General features: G+C 39.7%; 2 protein-coding genes across 3 annotated transcripts; both read right to left on the reverse strand.

Annotated features, from left to right (window-relative positions):
• Positions 1-5,371: 5,371 nt before the first annotated feature.
• On the reverse strand, positions 5,372-12,121 carry LOC147852621 (uncharacterized). Of its 2 annotated transcripts, none has more exons than XM_087332997.1 (5): positions 10,732-12,116; positions 9,933-9,991; positions 9,671-9,799; positions 9,458-9,593; positions 5,372-5,833 (listed from the first exon to the last, which is right to left on the reverse strand). In XM_087332997.1, exons 1-5 carry the CDS (start codon positions 11,434-11,436, stop codon positions 5,495-5,497), a joined length of 1,368 nt encoding a protein of 455 aa, XP_087189123.1. In that variant the 5' UTR covers positions 11,437-12,116; the 3' UTR covers positions 5,372-5,494. The 2 variants fall into 2 exon arrangements, with proteins under 2 accessions (XP_087189123.1, XP_087189124.1); XM_087332998.1 differs by having other exon boundaries at positions 5,637-5,846; positions 10,732-12,121.
• Positions 12,122-17,224: 5,103 nt separating this feature from the next.
• Positions 17,225-20,722, reverse strand: LOC147852622 (uncharacterized). The gene is made up of 2 exons (XM_087333236.1): positions 18,397-20,722; positions 17,225-18,042 (listed from the first exon to the last, which is right to left on the reverse strand). The coding sequence occupies exons 1-2, from the start codon at positions 20,473-20,475 to the stop codon at positions 17,359-17,361; spliced, it is 2,763 nt and encodes a 920-aa protein (XP_087189362.1). The 5' UTR covers positions 20,476-20,722; the 3' UTR covers positions 17,225-17,358.

A 20,722-nucleotide genomic window follows, 5' to 3' on the forward strand; every position in this document is an offset into this window, starting at 1 on the left:
AAAGTGTCGGAGGTCGAATGGCGAAAAAGAATACTTTTCCGGCCAATTCAATTGTTATTTGTAGCAAATAGGAATTCAGCGAGAATTCAGCTGCAGATATACGCCGGAGCAAAACGGCATAGCAAAAAGGAAGAATCAGTCAATTATGGGGGCGGCAAGGGCAATGATGGAGGAGAAGAGCATGCCCAAATTCTACTAGGCCGAATCGGTCTAAACTGCGGACTACATCCAAAATCGCATCGGGGAGAAGGTGTTAGCACACTAGCTGTATTTCGGGTGAAACCGAACTTACGACACCTGAGGGTGTTCGGGAGTATTGCCTATGTGCATGTGCCCGACTAGAAGCGAAGGAAGCTGGACCCAAAGTCAGAGAAGTGCATATTGGTTGGTTACACACACGAACAGAAGGGGTATAAGTCTTATAACCCCCGGACCAAAGAAGTTCAAGTAAGCCAAGATGTCAAATTCGATGAGTCGGCATCATGGTACTCTCTACCGACTCCGAACCCCAACAACTTCGACCACCCGATCACTGAGGATGAGGCCAATGAACCCAACGTGATTCAGGAAGAAGAAGAAGAAGAAGAAGAAGAAGAAGAAGACTTCGGTACTCTAGAAGAGAGTCAAATCCCATTCCGACTGAGTGAGCCGAATGAGAGACTGAGTCAGATCGACTAGTCGGATGAAGAGCCAGCAAGTGGTGAGGACTCGGTCATGCACTCCCCGTGCAAGGAACCGAGGAGATGGTTCATGTGTAAAGAGAAGGGGAAGAAGAAGATGTTGGAGTATGACGTAGACAAGGAAGAGTTGGATCAGAGTGAATATGACTATGGAAAGAATGAAGAAGGACCTTCGGAAACGAAGATTACGCACCGATTGCATAAGATTGGGTTTGTGGCCTCCAAGTACGACTCTTCATTGTTCATCCGCAACGGTCCGGTGTGTATCTTACTCTACATCGACGACTTGGTCGTCACCTGAAATCGGTCGACCGAACAGTCGGGAGCATTTGAGATGAAGGACTTCGGGGATCTTCACTACTTCCTCAAGATCGAAGTAATCCATACCTACGAAAGCATATTGTTGTCTTAGCGACTGACTGTCAAGCACCTTCAGTGTGTGCATCGACTACTACGATAGGGGACTGTTGTACCGACACGGTATAACCGAAAAGTTAGTCGGCTCTACTGATGTCGACTAGGCCGGTGATGCGGCGGATCGTCGATCAACATCCATACTTATTTTTTCTCTCGGAAGCACAATCGTTGCGTGGAGCAATAAGAAACAACAGACAGTGGCTATGTCGAGCACTGAGGCCCCACTGAGGCTGAGTACCGAGGAGCTAACGTTGCAACTTATGAAGCCATAGGGCTTCGGCGATTGCTTCAGGACCTGGATCAAAGTGCCACCTCAGATCCCGATCTACTTCGACAACATAAGTAGCATGCATCTTATCAAGAACCTCGTGTTCCATGCTTGCACAAAGCATATCGAAGTGCATTATCACTTCGTGCGCGAGCAGGTCTTGAGCAGTGAAGTCGAACTCCGATATATTCGAACCGATCGGCAAGTTGGTGACATCTTCACTAAGCCATTCAGATTGAACAAGTTGTAACACTTTTCAGAGATGCTTGGGCTACAACATCTCGACGTGTCACACTTGAGGGGGAGGTTCGGAACAGCAACCAAGAGAACAAGTAAAGGCACAGCCGAAGAGAAGGAGAACACACCGAAATAGGGGGAGACAATGAGAAGAAGGGAGCCGGGTCGATTGAAGAAGTCGGCACATCTGATGAAGTCGGAACAAGCGGCAACAATGGTAGAGTCAAGAAGGAAAGAGTCGGCCATAAGATAATGCCGAGACCCGGACATGGTCTAATGTGGTAAAGGGTCTGAAGATTGAAGACTATAGAGACAGCCAATTCAGACAAGAGCGGGAAGAAATTGGAGGCGGCCGATTTGGTCGAAATGATCGATTCGAAGGAACCGAATCAATTGAAGGCCAAGTGAACGAGAGGGCAGGTGAAGTCGACACCGACACGGAGGAGCCAAAGGTCGAGAAGCACCGAAGTCACAACAACGAAGGAGCTAAGATGGGCTTTTTGAGCAGACAAGCCAACCGAGAAGGCCGAGGTGCGTAGAACCAGACAGATCGAAGAGTGCGAGCAAGGCATGAAGACACCAGGAGAAGCCGGAAGCAAGGACCGGCAACGACAGACACCACAATTCGACCTCAAGTTGAGCTTGAGGGGGAGTGTTGACCGGACAAGCTCAACATGATCTGGATCAACTTAATAAGCTAGGGCCGGCTCGTAATTCGGAACCAAGAATCGGATCGGTGTCCGGATCAGTGCGAACTAGTAGGCCATTAGAGGCCTACGATTCTAGCCTAGTAGATAGGCATATTTTTAGGAGTTAGTGTTAAAGCTCAGTTATGAGCATTGAAGTACTTGTCAATACTTCTGTCAGTCCTTTTAAGGAAGTCTTGTATAAAAGTGCTCTCTGAGCACATTCGATGTACAAAGAGTTGAGTATTATTTTTGACATAAACGTTGTGTTCTGCACTCTCCCTCCCTCTTTCTCTACCGCATACTCTCTATGCATTTTCCAAGCTTTCCATTAAACCTTTGTCTGTGTTCTGTTGCTATCCAATAGTAACCAATTGTGTCTGCAAGCTTCCGCAAACTATTTACACTAAGGCAATGACGTCAAATCCCATCTTTCTTGATTGGGATCCATATGGTCCAATAACATCTTTCACACCCTTCTTTGGATTTTTGTGGTGATGGTTGACTAGGTTTACACATATGAGCTAGTTCTTCAACGAATTGATGGATTCAAGAACAACACACACAAACAGTAGACAAACGTTGTTGACGAATATCCTCACGTTCTATTATAACATGAAGAACTAGAGAATGTAGTTCCATATAGTGAAATAAATTACATAAGTACATAGGTGTGTTATGTGTACGTATGTGTAATACAAGATTCACAAAGACTATATTATTATATTAAGCAAAATGAAGGATGATTATGCAATGAAACTACAAATGGTACTTAAATAAACTACAACCGAAGGATAAACAACAATTTTAAAAAAGAATGGAGGTTGGTCTATATAAAACTCTTTTTAAGCACACATACAAGTTACGATTAGTTGAGTTATGATCAAAGAGCAAGCTAGATATCGAAAATATTCATTTCATTCAATGTAAAACCATCTTCCATTCGTTAAGTCAATGATGTGTTCATAAATGAGGTGTGTGGTATGTGTCATATAGGCTTTTGATGTAAGTAATCTCACACCGTATCCTTCCATTCATTAAGTCAGTGATGGACTATAATATAGAAACATGCCCCAAAGAGTAGAACACATATGAGGTGTGTAGTATATGTCATAGGCTTTTGGTGTGTGTAAAGTAATCTCAAACCACATCCTTCCATTCATTAACTCAATGATGGACTTTAATATACAAACATGCCCCAAAGAATAGAACACATATGAGGCGTGGTAAGTGTCATGTAGGCTTTTGGTGTGTATAAAGTATTCTCACACCATGTCCTTGGCCTCCTGTTTCAACGAGAACAATTTGCATATAGGATTCCTCTTTGTGCCTCGCCACATGAAGTTGGTTGTGAAGTTCTCTTTTATTTGCGTGAAATCATTTTTACAATTCTACTCCAAGGATTTAGAACTAGACCCTAACTTGGTCTTTGAATGTGAACCTGAGTAACAATCTTGAGGAATCATCTACAATGTGGGAGCTACAACTAGCTCTAGCCAACCCTCAAAGATTACATCTTCTAAAGACTTATTAGCCCATATAATGTGGAAGCTCTACCCAAGAGGGCTGTGTGGACCTCTCGAGCAGTGTGACGTGTCCTTCCTAACAATTGTCTTAGGCCTTATACCTCTCAATAGTGCAAGTTGCACTCTACTAGACTAAGCCAGCAACAAGAGGTAGCCAGAAAACATGCATCCCTCACCAAAAACAGAATTGCAATTGGTAAAGAACAACTTCACATGGTCAAGGCTCACCAATGTAGCCATCTTGAAGAAACAAGTAATGGAACACCACAAACAAGCTGCCAATGCCAAAAGCAAGTAAACAACTGGCACCAACAACTCGGACACCAACTAGTTAATGTGGCTGGCTTGCAAGAACATAATGGAGCTCGAAGTCTGCCCTCTCACTGTGCAATTCAAGGAGGGAGATTAACTCCTATACTCACACATTCCAACAACAAACAAGCATGAAACTTAAAGAGAAAAAATGTAGTCATCCATAACCTTTTATAATAGCACATGTATTGTGCAGTGACGTTCCATGCCAAGGGTGTGCTTGACATTGCTTCGCTCACCACGTGAATAATGTCATCACTACTACATAGCAACACTGGTCAACAAAAGCTATTCATCTACATCTATTTCTTATGGAATTGGTGGGCAAGTCATGTACTTCTTAGGTATTGACGAAGTAGGAGCGATTTGAAGCCCCATAAGTTAAGCTTTCCATGACAACAACCAAAATATAATAGCACATGTATTATGCAGTGACATACCATGCCAAAGGTGTACTTGACATTGCTTTGCTCACCACGTGATTCATGTCATCACTACTGCCTAGCAACACTGGTCAACAAAAGCTATTCATCTACATCTATTTCTCAAGGAATTGATGGGCAACGTCATATAGGTCTTAGGTATTGACAAAGTTGGCGCGATTCAACGCCCAATAAGTTGCGCTTTCCATTACAACCTTAACAAAAACCTGAAAACTCCTCAAAATCATGGACCCCAGAAGAAGAAGAATCCAAGCTATTAACTGACTGGATCCCAGAAGAAGAAGAAGAAGAAGGATTCCCATGCATCAACTGGTCTGGGAAGCAACACACACGTCAATGGTTAGGCTCCTAAAAGCACATGAGTTAAAGTCAAGCGCAGTAAAACTTTCGAACTTACAGATTAAATTTAGTGAAATAAAAAAAGGATGCAACTTCCAGAAAGATTTAAAGGGCCTCTACTGCACAAATCCTAAAACCTTAGTGTGAATGGAAGTTAAAAGTTTCACATAAAAGGCATTACCTGGAGTTGTCTAAATACACAGATAGATATGGAAAACATGAGGATTTCTCCTTTACCGATTTTGGGCATGTTTTCTCCTAACTGCATTATGTAAACTTAAGATGTAGAGTGCATCTAGATTTATTTAAAGGTTGTTCTGAGATGTATATTTGATAGATAATTTCCAACCATCTCTTGACATCTTTTTAAAAAATTTCTCACCAGGCCTTCAGTTTCTTCCTTAGCATGGATCATTTCTTTAAATTCTTCATTTCGTCGAAGGTTCAATATGAATGAGAGAGAGAGAGAGAGAGAGAGAGTTTTTTAAGTAACAAAAATGAGTACTATACAAAAGTTCATGTTACAACAATCCCTCATCTTCACTACAAAAATTCAATAGCAATATTAAAATAAATAAATCTTAAGTTAAACAATACCCGGTCTTCTGTTCCAATTCTTTCTTCCAGATTTGTCTTTTACAAATATGTTTCTTAGTTTATCCCACTTACTCTTCGTAGATCCCTCGACCTTACACCTCTCACCATCTGAATCACTCATTTCCGATACATCCTCATTTTCATTCTTTTCCCAATCACGCTCACTGGATTCGAAAGTTCCATAAGACATTGTTTGTGCCACATTTAATGAGAAAGCTCTCTCCAAGGCAGCTTTATGTTCCTCTTGGTGCTCTTCCCTCAATGTGGCTTGCCTCACCATCCTTTGTGGCATTGGAATGTCCATAGCATTTTCTTTCTCAATCATTAGCTGCAAAGAAAACCTGTTTACTGCTTGAAATCTCAAAGTTAAAAGCACCTTGTCATTAAATGTACTCAATCTTTACATGAAAATAGGAACACAAGAAATTATTTATATTTACGAAATATATGAAGACTCACACAAACGCACAGTCACCATAAAAGTTTCTGGTTTTGATTTTCTGTTTCAGTTTAAGAAATGTTTGGAGTTTATTTTATGTATGTATATATGCATTTCTCTGATATTTATCTCTGTAGGCATGTATGTATCTGTGTGTTCTACAGATGTACAGAGATACATCATATATAGATGTATCTGTGTATCTATATACTTGTATGAGTTGTATCTATGTATGGATGAGTAACCATTGCCTCAAAAACACTTGCTGCAGGTCAACTCTAGTTATCTGTTTCATCCGCAGTCATGTTTGGAGTTTATTTTATGTATGTATATATGCATTTCTCTGATATTTATCTCTGTAGGCATGTATGTATCTGTGTGTTCTACAGATGTACAGAGATACATCATATATAGATGTATCTGTGTATCTATATACTTGTATGAGTTGTATCTATGTATGGATGAGTAACCATTGCCTCAAAAACACTTGCTGCAGGTCAACTCTAGTTATCTGTTTCATCTGCAGTCTCAAGGTATGGTGACTTTCCTGCTACAAGATACACATTCAGGACTATGGCAGTTGGTTCCATGTAAGAACATTGAATACAGTTTACATTTGCTAAAGTGGAATGCCAACTAAGTAAACTTTTTGATGTACTTAGTAAACAAGAACTAATCAATGCTGAGGTAGCTAATCTATTAATTGCACATAACCCTCTTAAGCATGGTGAGATTCGTAAACTTCAAGAAATTACGAGTACACGCAATTTTCGGTCCTCCATCTAGATCTGATCAGTAACCATTGCTCAATGCATTTATATATGTATTTTCAGATTGGGAGGCCATGGAGTTTCTGCTTTAAGTTTTGTACGGAGGAGTTTCAAGGAGATTTCTATAGGTTGGGACACTGGAAAGCACCTAGCTGGGATGGTCTTTTTTTAGCTATCTTCAAGCCATTTTGGGAGGAGTTGAAACTCCCATGTTATTTATGATCACCAATTTTTGGCAGACTAGGGACACTACCAAAGTCTTCACAAGAAGAGCTTTTGAGGACTTTTCCTGAAAAGGTGATATCAAACATCAGCAGATTGGCATCCCATTAGTCTCATGCGAATTGTGTACTTAACTTTCCACAAAACAAGTTGTCAATTATGTGAAGGATGTCTAATATAATGGCTTGTACCTCATACAATATAGTTTTCTGCCAGGGAGACATACCGCATATATTTTTGCAAATGCTTACATTCGCATTGAACATGAATACTGTGCTCATTATGCAGAAGACATTTGGAAGGCCTTTGACGCTGTGAAAAAGAGATTATCTCACTGAAACTATGGGAAAATGAGGCTTCAGAAATCATTTTGCGAATTGGTATCTCTGCTCTATCAAAGTAGAGAAACTTCATGTATTTGGAGGGGAATTGGCAAAGCCTTGGCCTCTCAAAAAATCAGTTAGGAAAGGTTCTCTGTTTAGCACTGTCTTGTATACAATTGTCTCTCATCCTTTACTGATATGGACCAATTAACAGACTGTGTCGTATATATCTTTCAGAAATTCAGATATGGTGTTCTGAAGTATACGCTGTCTACTATGAAAGAGAAAGAAGAAAGATATATTAACTTCTTTTAAGATGCAAAATGGCCTATGAGATGGAACAAGAGATTACATCTCAAAACATTTGTCTCTCTTTGCGGACAACATATGAAAATAAATATTTGATAACTAAAATTTGTAAGGTACCAGAGAGAATGATGTATGTCTGGTGTTGGAGCATACCTTAGAGGAGCTTCTCCCTGTGAACCCCATGTGTCTGAAAGAAGGGGTGGGATTTCTCATGGGAGCTGCAATGTGTAAAGAGATCGAGTGTAATGTGTAATCAAGTGGCAAGAAAGAAGATGTTTCAGGATCAGATCTAATCCAAGTCTCATCTGGTATGTTGTGTTGAGGGTGAAGACTGGACTCAAGGCATTGATCGGCACCAGTCTCTGACCACTGGAATATCCTGATCAATTCTGCACCTACTAAGAACACAGCTCAAGAATCGCAAAGTATGATTAGTGCACTCAAACTTTTTGCCTCAGCCATGCTATTGAGGATCAATTTTAATAAATCTAAGTTGCTCCCTCTAAAGTTAGATTGAGCTGTGGCTTCGCGTCCATTGGTGGAGGAAAATTAGTCTTGCTAATTAGATCATCTAGCATCTTAGATATCTTCTCTGGGACGGCATTTCAGCCAAAGTTCAAGTGGATCAAGCACTACAAAAGATTCGCGTTAAGTTTTCGTCTTGACACATGTATGCTTGCAGGTGTTGCAATCGCCACTTATAGGTTATATTCAGTTCTCCTTACCATTGATTTCTAGGCCAAGAAATCAACTAGAGAACTCCATGTCTGAGGTCCTTGAACAGTTTTGGCAAGCTAAACAGAATTAGAAAGGCCTTCACTAAGTGAAACTTGAATGCTTTTATGTGGCATATCAATGTCTTGTCTTGGAACGCAGCTTCACTGCTCAGTTTTGTAGCTTAAAACCAACTCTAGATGCAAAAGCAAGCCGCTTTGTGAAATGAACTAATGATCGAAAACTTTGGGAGTTAGGCATTGTCTCTTTGAGTTGTTGTGGACCATCATCCTGGCATGCCTATTTCGCAGTAAATTGTAATGCCATTACAAAGGCTCTTTCATGTTGGTATGGCATTACAATTTATTGTAATTTTCTTTTAGCCTTTGTAGGTGTCAACTCTGTACCCTTGCCCCTCGCTTGTCTCCATACGGGGTTTTTCTTGCAGCAAGTTACACACTGTCTACAATTAAGTTTCCTGCCTTAACCCTTCACTGACACTCTAGACTATTGACAGTCTAGAATATTCATGATGAGCAGAATTTCAGGGCAATCAGATTCTGATTGATATTGATTATTTAGTTTTTCCCTTCAACATTCCATTTATGTTTATCATGTCTCTTATGGCATTAATGGGCATATTCATGCCCTACGTTTTGAATCTTATTTTTATCTTGACATGTTGTGAATATTCTCCACGATTCTTCACTTCACTTTCTGATTCTCATTGGTATTTTAAAGCATTGCTAGAGAAAAATGAATGTCTGTTATGTTATTTATGCATACCTCCATATGAACAAACCAAGTACTTGAAATTAAAAGTACAAAAAAGAGAGATAATCATCAAAATAAGAGAAAGGAAGAGATATTTATTAATGATGTGATGAGGAAATCATGCTGAAAATAGGTTCACCCATTGCTTCTAGAGTGCCTACGATCTATTTCAATATGAACTCTATAATGTCATTGATCGTCCGGTGTAGGTGTAGGTATATTAAAAGAACCACGGAACCATGTTTCTACCAAACCCCAGCTGCAATATGAAAATTTGGCCATGCCAAATGTTACCAAAAAGTAAGAGTTTCCAGGCAAGTGTTTTCCTCGCTCAGGCATTGTTTCAACCTTCTGGCTATGTTCAATCACATAGGAACTCAAAACAATAGCCTGTAACATACCTCTAATGCTCTTTGGGACTCTCTTTCAATCCATACAATAGAATGATCTGTTGTAGCATTGCAAGATAGAACAACGTGTTCAAATCTCCCCTCCACAGGTACTGCAGTCCGAACCTCAGGGGGGTACCGTCCACACCTACATGGCATTAGGATGACTCTTGGTAAACAACAAAATCACAAGTTAAATGTGTTCTTCAATTACAAATTCCATACCTGCAAAGCTTCCTCTCTACAATGTGATATAGACGTCCAGGAGTATATAGCCTCCTCGGGTCCTTTAGCATCCTTTCTTCTGGTATGCATGTGTCTCTCATACATCGAAGGCAAAGCATACAAGGCAAACTGTTGAAAAGCATGAAAAACAAGTAAGAAAATAGAAGGTAGAGACCTTTAATTTAAATGATGCCATGTGAGAATAAGATATGAAATGTTTTGAGCAATCGATTAAAATAATTATAACAGAGAGCTACCTCACCAGCAGATACACTTGAATATGTCCTCCAAGGGTGTTGCAGTGCGAGGCAGAAAATCATCCTGCAATAATTATTAGACCATTACAATACAGTCCAGGTTCTCAGTGCTCTGAAAAATGGCCTTCCTCGTTCACTAAAACTACAGCTGTGCTGTCAAACTTGTTGGTTGGAACTATTTATAACGTGAACAAAACCTGACAAAAAATGTACAAAGCATGCTCCTTCGACTTTTTTCCTTCCTGGTTGGAAATATTTATGAAGCGAAAAAAGTATGCCAGATACATGTTGATAGTCCATTAAATTCTTTCTATAAATTCCTGGTTAGATATAGTGCTGGGGGAAACCTTGTTTCACTAAAATGCTAGTGAAAGTTTTGATCTTGCTGGTTGGAAATATGCAAGGAAGAACAAAAATTGAAAAAAAAAGCATTACTTTATACTACATTTCTATGAGATTGTCTTAATTTCTCATCATTTCATATGATATCATGCACAGAAAGGAAACTCAGCTAATTCATTGTGAATCATTGATGATTCATTTTTCAGCCAACCAATTCAAGCATTTTTTTACTTAGATTCGAACAACTTTTTATGCCAAATGTTATAAACAGAGAAGTAACCCTTCCTGATGTGAATGGTGTAAATAATGTACAAGACAATCCATTTTTAGGCCATTTGCTGGATATAGGGAAGCCATCTTCTCCAATGTGAGTGATATAAATAAATAAGATGTGAATGCATGTAATTTTTCTAGTTCATTTTAAACAAATATATATAAATTGATATCAATATCAATATTAACCTGAAGAATAACCGAATTGATGACATCAGCATAGCGAACAGCAAGATTAAGCGACATGCATCGAGCAGGAGCGAGGGCATAGCATCGAACCCTATCTCTTGAAATATCTCCAAGTCTTTCCCCATGTTTTACTGCCAATATTGAAAGCATCGCAGCGACACCCGAGCCCAAAGAATGTCCGGCAAATGTAAGCGTGTACTTAGGATGGTTCACAATAAGACCTCTCAAGGTCTCTAATTCTTTCTCCAAAAGCCAAGTCGCTGATTCTAGAAGACCATGATGAACATACCCACCATCAAAAAGCTCTTGTCCAAGCTTATTATCCAACAAAACTGCATAATCACTCTCTCGACCAAGATTCAAACCACGGATAGCAACGACAATATCTTGTGACAAATGATCTAAGTAGATCAAGTAAGGTGGAGCATAACCTCGGGTGTACCGATAATCAGCTCGTTTTTCCACACAATCAATGTCAATTTGGTAACCACCAGGTGGTGCCCATTTCGGATTTCGTAGGTCTTCTTCATAAACAGCGAGCACAAGGCGACACATGCGAGGGACAGGTTCAAACTCAAGTGATTCGGCCGCTCCCCACCGCTCACTGTCTTGGGAGCCTGAGTGTATACATCTCTTCCACGCCCATCGGGCACACGCAAGTAAATACACGCATTCTATGACTGGCACACCAAACGCTATAGACATTGTGGTTGCTTATTATCCTCAATATGAAAATCTCCAATCCAAGATCAAACTAATCTATCAAAGATAGGTCAGATTGATTTTATTTTGTTTTGCTTTGCTTTAAATCGAACCTCATTAGATTTAATTCGATTTGATTGGCTGCCCAATTGCAAAGCAAAGATCAAGTCGAAGTTCAAAGCAAAGATCAAAAATATCTGTCGAGGGCTCAGATAAGATTTTATTGCATTTGAATCTTACTAAATTGGAGATACATTCTATCACTGGCACGCCCAAATGCTAGAAAATAGTTGCTTCCCAATATTCAAATATCAAATCAGATCAAAGATCCAAAAGAAAAATCAAAGCAAATCAATGGTGGGTAAGATCAGATATGATTGGAACGGAGGGCATTATATTTTGTTTGATTAGCTACCCAATTCAAAGCAAATTGAATCAATCCAATTCATATCTCAAATCGAAGCAAAGCTGAGAGAGATAAGACGGCTCAGAATCTGACTTGCGTAAGATTCGCTTAGATTATAGATTGAACTTGGATAGATTAGACTTGACCTTTCCTTGCCTTTGGCAATGCTTTGCTGGAACTAGAGGATAAGAATTTCGATGGGTATTATACCTTCTCCTTCTTGTTCTTTTGCTTTCCTTCTCAGTAAACAAAGAGAGAGAGAGAGAGAGAGAGAGAGAGAGAGAGAGAGAGAGAGAGAGAACGGGAATCTACTCTCTCTCTCTCTCTTTCTCTCTGTCTGTCATAAAAGATTGTTGGGGTTTTGTCATTCACAAGCTTGGCTTGGAGATGCCACTTTTCCTTTCCATTTTCAACAGAGCAGCACTTCTTCTGTAAAATTGTAATGCCAGTCCTGCCCAAATATCTATCCAAAGTTTCTTGTCAAAGGAATGAGTCTGAGAATGGCTGGCTTGGCTTCTCTTATGGCCATTCATTGCCATCCATCCGCCCATAACACCCTGCCCAAATGATTGTCCGGCTCCAGATGAACGCCCAAATGGGTGGGGGACATTACACATATCTTATACCCATCTACCAAAACATGACCCATCCAAAGGTTCGCTCCCGACTATCGGTTCCCATGACCCTCTAGAAGTTCCATTTCGGTTTGAACCTAATGAAGTTAAAACCTGGACATGCGTCGTGATCGTGCTACCCAACTTACCATATTCTTGCATAGGGTCTTAATTTCTTCATCCTGCTTGGTGAGTCCCACATCTCGAGTCTAATATATTCGTCCAAGAGTCGTCATGTCCTGGTAGCTAGTGATTCTTAGGGCCGGCGTCATCGAGTTCAAATTTAGGTTTTAACTCTACCATGCATCATGAATCCCCACGCCAAATGCTCTTGTAAACCAAGAAATGTAGAAACCTTATGACCCCCAAAGTTAAAGTAAAATATCCTCACAATTCCCCGAGCAAAATCTCCTTCCTTGATCATGGGGGGCATCCTTAAAGTGGCATTAGAGAAAAATACCTTTAATATACTTATCGTGGAGAGTGCGGAAAGGTTTAATAGTTTTGTAGTGGTATGTATGGACATCGACACGATGCACTCCTAATATATTTTAATTGCTCTTTTACTTTTACTTTATATCTATAAGGTTCTAACTTCCAAGTTCTCACCTTCTACATATGTGCATTGCACTAAGACAAGGATTCAAGTTTGTAAAGCTCAATAATTATGTACATTATATTGTCACATTTGGGTGATTCAACAACAAGATTCTTTGTTGTTCAATGACTCATGTGTATGACATGCCAAATAAGAGTGTGTATGTGAAAACGAACTCATATAGATGTTCAGTGCATTAAGAAGGTCTAGAGATTGATAAAATAGGATGAATTGATAATTTTGAAGTGGTTGGGCGTATTGTGCTGCAAATATGAATGCATCTCTTTTGTACTTAAAGGACTAGTTAGTTGACAAGGTTCTTTTTCTTCTTTTTTTAATGAAGATTCACCTTGGTATTAATGGAAAGATGCCCAAAGGCTACAACTAATTCATACAATAGATTATAACCCTCATACCCACATGATACATCAACCAACATGTCGAGTATCAAAAGCCCTCATGTAGGGTCGTTCCAAGACGGGGGGCGGAAAAAGGCATCTTGGTGGAGTATATCTCCACTTTATTCTCTCTCCAAAAGAGGTGAAGACCTCTGCCTTTTTCCAAATTTCTCGAAATTGTTGTTGTTTATGAATCACAACTTCAAGCTCACTAGGTATTGCCTCATATTGACCTCTTAGAGTATATAAGAGCATTAACCATATCTCCTTAGACTAAATCAACCACATTTTGTTTGACTTTCTGAAATACACATTTACATCTAGCCTTCCACAATACCCAAACTACTAAAGAAGAGATCGTAGACCAAACCTTGTCCTCTTCCAAGCAACGGATTGTTGTAGTATAAGAAACCTCCAATACATGTCTTCCATTGGAGAGGAGAAGAAAATCAACATACTCTGTTTCATAGTTCTGTATTTCTTCGGCCAATCTTCCCCATCTCACAAAACCCCAAGTGTACACCTATTTACCATAAATAGGATACAACATCCTCAACATTCTTTTCTAAACTGCTCTAGCAATAGGACATATCCATAAAACATGGTAAACCGATTCATTGGGAGAACCACAACTATCACATTTTAAATCATGGCAATGCCCCTGCATCCATGACTTCACATGAATGCCATAATGTATCAACAACCATCTAAATAACACAACTTTTTTAGGAATTTGCATGGCCCATAGCCATTTCCAATAAGCATTCAACCAAGAGTTTGGTACATTACCAGATCTCCAAAATTTACAAGCTGATGGCATAACAACCACGCCTCTCCTTAGCAATTCTCTACCCATTTTTACCAAGTACTGAAAAAATGGGATTTGCTTACCTAGCATTCCTTGCGCTGATATGGTTTGCCATTTCCACTCACCGGGATCCCACAAAAGGCGATCAATGGGCTTATTCTCATAGACCCACAATTCAGAGAGACCGTTTATATCATTTAGATGTGGATTCAACATCCATTCTTTCTTCCACAATATACGAATATGCAACATACTCCCTTGAGTTACAATTCTGTCTTCCACAAAGAGAGAATGATGTCATCCAAAAGGCAAAACATCGAAGTAAAGGCATTCATGAGAGTTTTTATAACCCCCGACCCCCAATAAGACATGTAAGGATGAAAACATACCATACCAAAATAAACTAGTTTGAGAAGGGTCAAAGGAAGACATCATAAAGACTCTATCCATTTCTGCATACATACATAATATTGCCTCCCCAAATTGTTCTACAAACATGGGTTTTGTTTTCCATCGTCGAAGAAGAAAAAGTCAGCCAATTCCGCACTGACTCAGCTTCACCTTTATCAAAGTCAACCCACTTCAACCTAGTTCTCTTCCCTAACATTACCCCCTCCTTTGATGTAAATAGTGGGTTCAATATGAGGGGTTGACGCAACCATTCCTCTGTACATGATGGTAGAGATTGGACTAATTGACAAGGTTCTTGTCTACCAAACAAGGATTTGGATTTGTTTATGTAACCTAATTTGTTTGAGCTAAAGTTGCACTTCGAAATATGAAAAAAGTGTGAATAGTCATAATATTGACATTGTTCCAACAATCTCATATCATATTTTGGGAAATTTCAGTCTTTGACATTAAACAAATTAAATTAGATCTTTTGAAGAATGGATTGATTTTCAATTTGTTCATATGCATTTGAATCATTGATACATGTGAGCTTGTCACATATTTATAAGATGTCCTTTTTCGTATTTGATAGCTCATAAATATTCAAATTCTCGAAACATCAGGAACTTCTTTTTTGTCGTCAATATCACCCAATGGATGGAAGTGTGTATTAAGAGCTTCATTAAGATATCACAAAGCACTTAACAAACACAAAGGTTGCATAATTAAGTTGTTATGAAAGTGCATATAGTACAAGTTTTTATACAGATTGGTATTAAGAAAAAATAAGATATCAAATATAGAGGCATCCAAATGAGAATGAGAGTGAACACAAATGCAATTCCACTTCTGGTTGGGGTAGAGGTGAACTTAACATTGAGAGGTAAGTCCCATGGGGAGCAAGTAGGGAATTTATATGATAGTTATGTGTACTTTGTAAGGAAGAATTAATTTTGTGACTTCTTTTGCAACATCTACCATTCATTTACAAGCACCCATCCCCTCCCCGATAGTGCCACCAAATGTAAGTATTCTCTAAACTATTTCGACAATTACCTACTTTTCAACTTGGTTCATTGTTAAGGGTTCAAGTAGGATGTTGGAAAGACAAGTGAAGACATTTTTCAAACATCTTCAAATCCCTCCCACAAATTGGCTACTTTACTTTAGCAATAAACTCTCTACTTTTTATCCTCTCAACCCCATTACTTAATTAATAGCATGAGAAAGGTCTAGCTCTAGAAAGTGAAAAGTGAAGAAGATAAAGGAAAAAACTAATAATTTGGCTTTCATACTTCTTTACATCTTAAGTGTTATAGCCTTTGTCCCCATTAATTATGGGGCAAAAGCCCTTATCCTAGAATTTACAAGATCTCTCCCTTGTTTCCTTGTACAAAGGTAAGTAATGCAAAAAACGATGCTACAATTGGGTTGTATAGCAAAATACAAAACAAGTACTACCGTACATCAAAGGCCCTATGGATTGAGGTATCATCTTTTATAAAGCTGAATTCTACTTCAGCTCAAGGCATGAAAAAGAATTAACTTGGGCCAATAGCTCAACAAATCAATAATCACCATTGAACTTCCCATTCTCATCTTTTAGGTATCTACCGTAAGAGAGTCTTGACGAACTTCAGTGTCCACATCAATGGAACAATTGCATCGAGGTGCATTGTCACTACATTTGATAGCAAATTGTATCAGGACGCTATGTTCTCCAGTATATCCAAACCAATCATCGTATGATAGATATCCACTTGATCTAATAAGCTTAAGGGGTAGTGCATGAAAATACCAACAAAACCCAAGTTTGACACTCCATAAAATGTTATGACACAATTGAGCTTAAAAGGCATGTTGAGATAACAATAACAACATGCCCGCTTTTGAGCACAACTTAGTATATTAGTATTTTTTATTTCCCACTTGCAATATGAAGTGTGACTAAACAAAGATCTTGAGCTCAACATATTTTGCATGAATACATTTCATAGGAGAACGTGTGCTAAAGCCTACCCTTGTCATTAGTCAAGAGGAGATGCCTTTTTGTATCAAATGTAGTGGATACTTTGCAATATCTCACTCACTCTTCCATCATGACAAAGTAGTTGAAGATTTTATATAAGCACACAAATAAACCCCTACCTCGCAATATTGATAGCTATATTGTCTTTCTCGCAATAAAAATATTTCTTATGGATTCTCTCTCTCTCTCTCTCTCTCTCTCTCTCTCTCTCAATCAAACTCATGTAGGCTACCTCTAAGTATTCTATATCCTGAATAAAACAAGTCTTGATTCTTTACTAGAATGTAATTCAGCAATACCCAACTTCTCTTTCCCCATTGGTATAACTATTTCCTCAGTAAGTTTAGTCAAGGTCTCTTGGATAATTGCCATTTGGTTGAGGAGAAGGGAAGATCTTTTGATCGCATCATATACCTTGGTTTTGGATGAAATAATCACTATTTCTTGAGTTATTCTCTACTGGAAAGACGACCAAATAAACTTCACAAGAATGTTTTGCTACCTTACAACATGCAGATAAAGCTCACAAGAAAATCAAATACTCGTAACAAGAATGGTCGGCATGGCTAACTATATCAATAATTATGTTTTCATAGGTTACTATACAAATAAGGATGTTTGATATCTTACAATCAAAAGACGAAGGTCACCGGAAACCTCGCTTTTCTTTTGGCCAAAATTAGGTCGGAACCAACATGTGTACTTTGTCTTGTCCATTTATATCGTTGAATATTGCAATGACAGTGGTAAAGATCAACACAACGAGAAACACCCCAAGGAGCTGCACCTCTAGACAATAATGTAGATTTTTCAACCTCACCCTAGATAATGTGTGAGGCAAGTCCAAGCTTGAAAATGGAACGTTGTCTTTATAGCCACTCATGTGATCTACGCCTCCTTTATGAATGTGATTTGATTCTCTTTCATATATGTGATTCACCTCTCTTTCATGTCTGTGGATATTGCCACTATTATTTAAAATATTATAGTTCATAAGATTTCTCGAGCATAATTCAAGTGAACCATTGGAAGCTAAGGCATTGTCGACAAAATCTTCATCAAAATAGGTTTCACTTGAGATCGGTGACGATGAAATCTTGGTTTGCATATCTAGACTATTGGTTTGTATGTCTTTCTTATATAGAAGTGTATGTGTGCACGTGTGCTTTGACAAATCATCATCAATGGTATCACCAGCTATGGGATTCTCTCGCACACTCCAACCCAACTCACTAAGAGTTTCCAAATCAAAATCCGGAGCCGTACATTCGAATGAGGTGCCTCTCAAATCCCGAGTTGACCTTATCAATCTCCTTGAGATGGAAAAAATGTAGTCTTCCTTGGACATGGGAGATTTTATAACCTCAAAATCACATAAATCAAAAGTTTAGCATACCAAGGAATAGGTGTTAAATGTTTAGTTTTGATTAGTTGTTTACAATTTGAGTCTTATGTTTTAGGATTAAGTTTTAGTGTTTATTTAGCGGTTCAAGTTTGGTGATTAGGGTTTCAAGTTTGGCTTGAGGATTAACGTTTAGGTTTCACATTTAATGTTTAGTGTTTGGTATTTACTAGGGGATTAGGGACTCGAATTTAATGTTTGGGTTTAGAGTTTAATGTTTTAGTTCAGGGTTTAGGGAGTCGGGATTAGGGATTAGGGTTTAGGGTTTAGGGTTTAGGGTTTAGGGTTTAGGGTTTAGGCCACAGTTTCACAAACCTGAGAAGATGGCTGTCGGCATTCACTTGGCCAGGAATCTACCTTCCGAATACTATCATCTTCAGAGCTGATGGTGACAACTTTATCATTAGTAAGCTCCACGGCCTTTCTCGAGGCATAGTTGTCTTCAGTGCGATCTTCATCATCAGATTTCTCCAAAGGTTTTTCCAAAGACAGGAGGAGCTCCATAGAACCATCACTATTCAAAGTGCTTTGTGGGTATTCATCAATTTCCACTTTATTTTCTCTACATTGATCAATATCCAGTTCATTTTCTCTACATTGATCAACTTCCACTTCATTAGAAAACTGAGAACCCACATTGATATGCATATAGCTGAGATCTACAGACTTTATACACTCACTAGATAGTGGAGCAATTTTCTTGGAATCCGGCAAATTTATATGAGCTAGCAAGTATTCCAATTCTGAATCAACAGTACACTGAGGTGAAAGAAGAGGCAATGACAATTGCTTTGTAGGGTAAGGTATATTCTGCCCAATCTCAGAAACAGACCCCAGTGAGGAGCAAGATGATATAGAGTCAGTCATGACGGTGGCCGAATATTCATGAGAATCTACAATGATGTCATTACTTAAAGTTCTAGAATCTGAAGATTCCCCTCTGCTTCCAAGGCTCTCTCTCCTCCTTGACATTCTCTCTGGGAAATCCCCACCTCTAACATCCTCAATGCCATCACCACTATAACCACTAGATTCCGAAGAATATTTGCCTAGGTTTCCAAGATTCTTTCTCCTCGAGATTCTCTTCTCCAGGGATTCCCTTACTCTGGGATTCTTGATGCCGCCACCACTCGATGCACTATATTCCAACGATTCTTCGACTCTTGGGTTGAGGATTGCTTTCCTCCTCAAGATCTGCTCCGAAGACTCCCCTATTCTCATATCCTCAATGATGCCACCACCACTCAAAGCACTAGAATCCGAAGATCTCCTTACACTCTTCCGCTGCCTCGGCATTGTCTTCTCCTTCTCCTTACACTCTTTTGCGATAGCGAGGGCTCGGGTCACAGCTTGCCTTACCTTCAGAGCGGGATCAAGGCGAGCTTTATCCAAGGCTCGGATGACCGTACCTACCTCTGAGGCTAAGGCCTGGGAGCCCCCCAACCGACCAATCAATGATCCAATAAGTTGTGCTGCGGCCACACGAACCTGCCATGTCCGCGAGGCGCGGGATGCAACCGAACCAAAGGCCGACCTCACACCCCCAGGAACATTAACAACAATAACCTCGGCAGCAACCTGAAGCAACAAGGCTTGGTAGTCATGTAGAATCGATGCATTCTGCTCGGCCAATGCTTGGACGAGGCCGAAATGGGCAGTTGTTAGCTTCTTTTTCTCTACCAAACACATCGATGCTCGATGGCACACATTTGTAGCTAGGTCAGAGCTTGCATGCTTGGACCAATTCTCAGATGTGATGAGAGCTTTCAAGCATGTTGCAGAGCCCATGGAAACATGGTCCAAGTTGGAGGAAAGCACACTCAGCAATGGTTGTGAGAGCCCATGTAGTAATAATACATCTCGATCATGATCATGCATTGATGATAATGACAACATAGAATCATCACAAGAGATTGTATGATGCGATGATGATGATGATAAACACTTAGATTCATCACTAGAGATTATAGGAGGAGGGGTGGTACCTATACAATACCTGACCAGAGACGACACGACATCGGCACAAGCTTGATGTAGACCAGTTCTTCCAAAAGAAGTAGCAGAAGAAGAGAGACATCGGATTAGGACAGACATTATCCGGGGTATGAACTGGCCGGCCGCCCACGTGTGAACACGAGCAAGCTCGGAGAAGAGACAAATTGCTGATGCTTGTGCCATTTCTACACTGGAAGTGGAGATGGCTTCCACGAAACAGGGGATGGTCCCTGTGTCAAGATCCGATTGCACCAAGGATTTCAGAGATTCCATGGCACTCCGACGAGCGTGAGGGTCTCTGTCAGAGAGCTTTAAGAGCTCATGGCGGATCTTTAAGTTCAATTTAGATAGAGAAGGAGAAGGAGAAGGAGAAGAAACAGAGGAGTATGGGTTTGTCATAGCTGGATGTGGGCGATGGTGGTGAAGTTAGACTGTAACGTTTGCGACATAACCCAAGCAGTGGCAGTAGGTCTGGCATAGGCGAGGGTGGATCATTAGAGCTGCACTTCCATACTTAATTCCAACAAGAATCCACCCTCCTTCCTAACCTCATTTTGTTCCTAAATCATCACCAATGCTATGCTTTACTCCCCACATTTTCAGTGCTCATGAAATGCATTTGCCACTAGTGTTGAATGCAGTGTAT

This window comes from Azolla caroliniana, unplaced genomic scaffold (genome assembly GCF_043228905.1).
Source record: "Azolla caroliniana isolate FFs.n. ecotype wild unplaced genomic scaffold, voAzoCaro1.0.p SCAF_17, whole genome shotgun sequence".
NCBI lineage: Eukaryota > Viridiplantae > Streptophyta > Polypodiopsida > Salviniales > Salviniaceae > Azolla > Azolla caroliniana.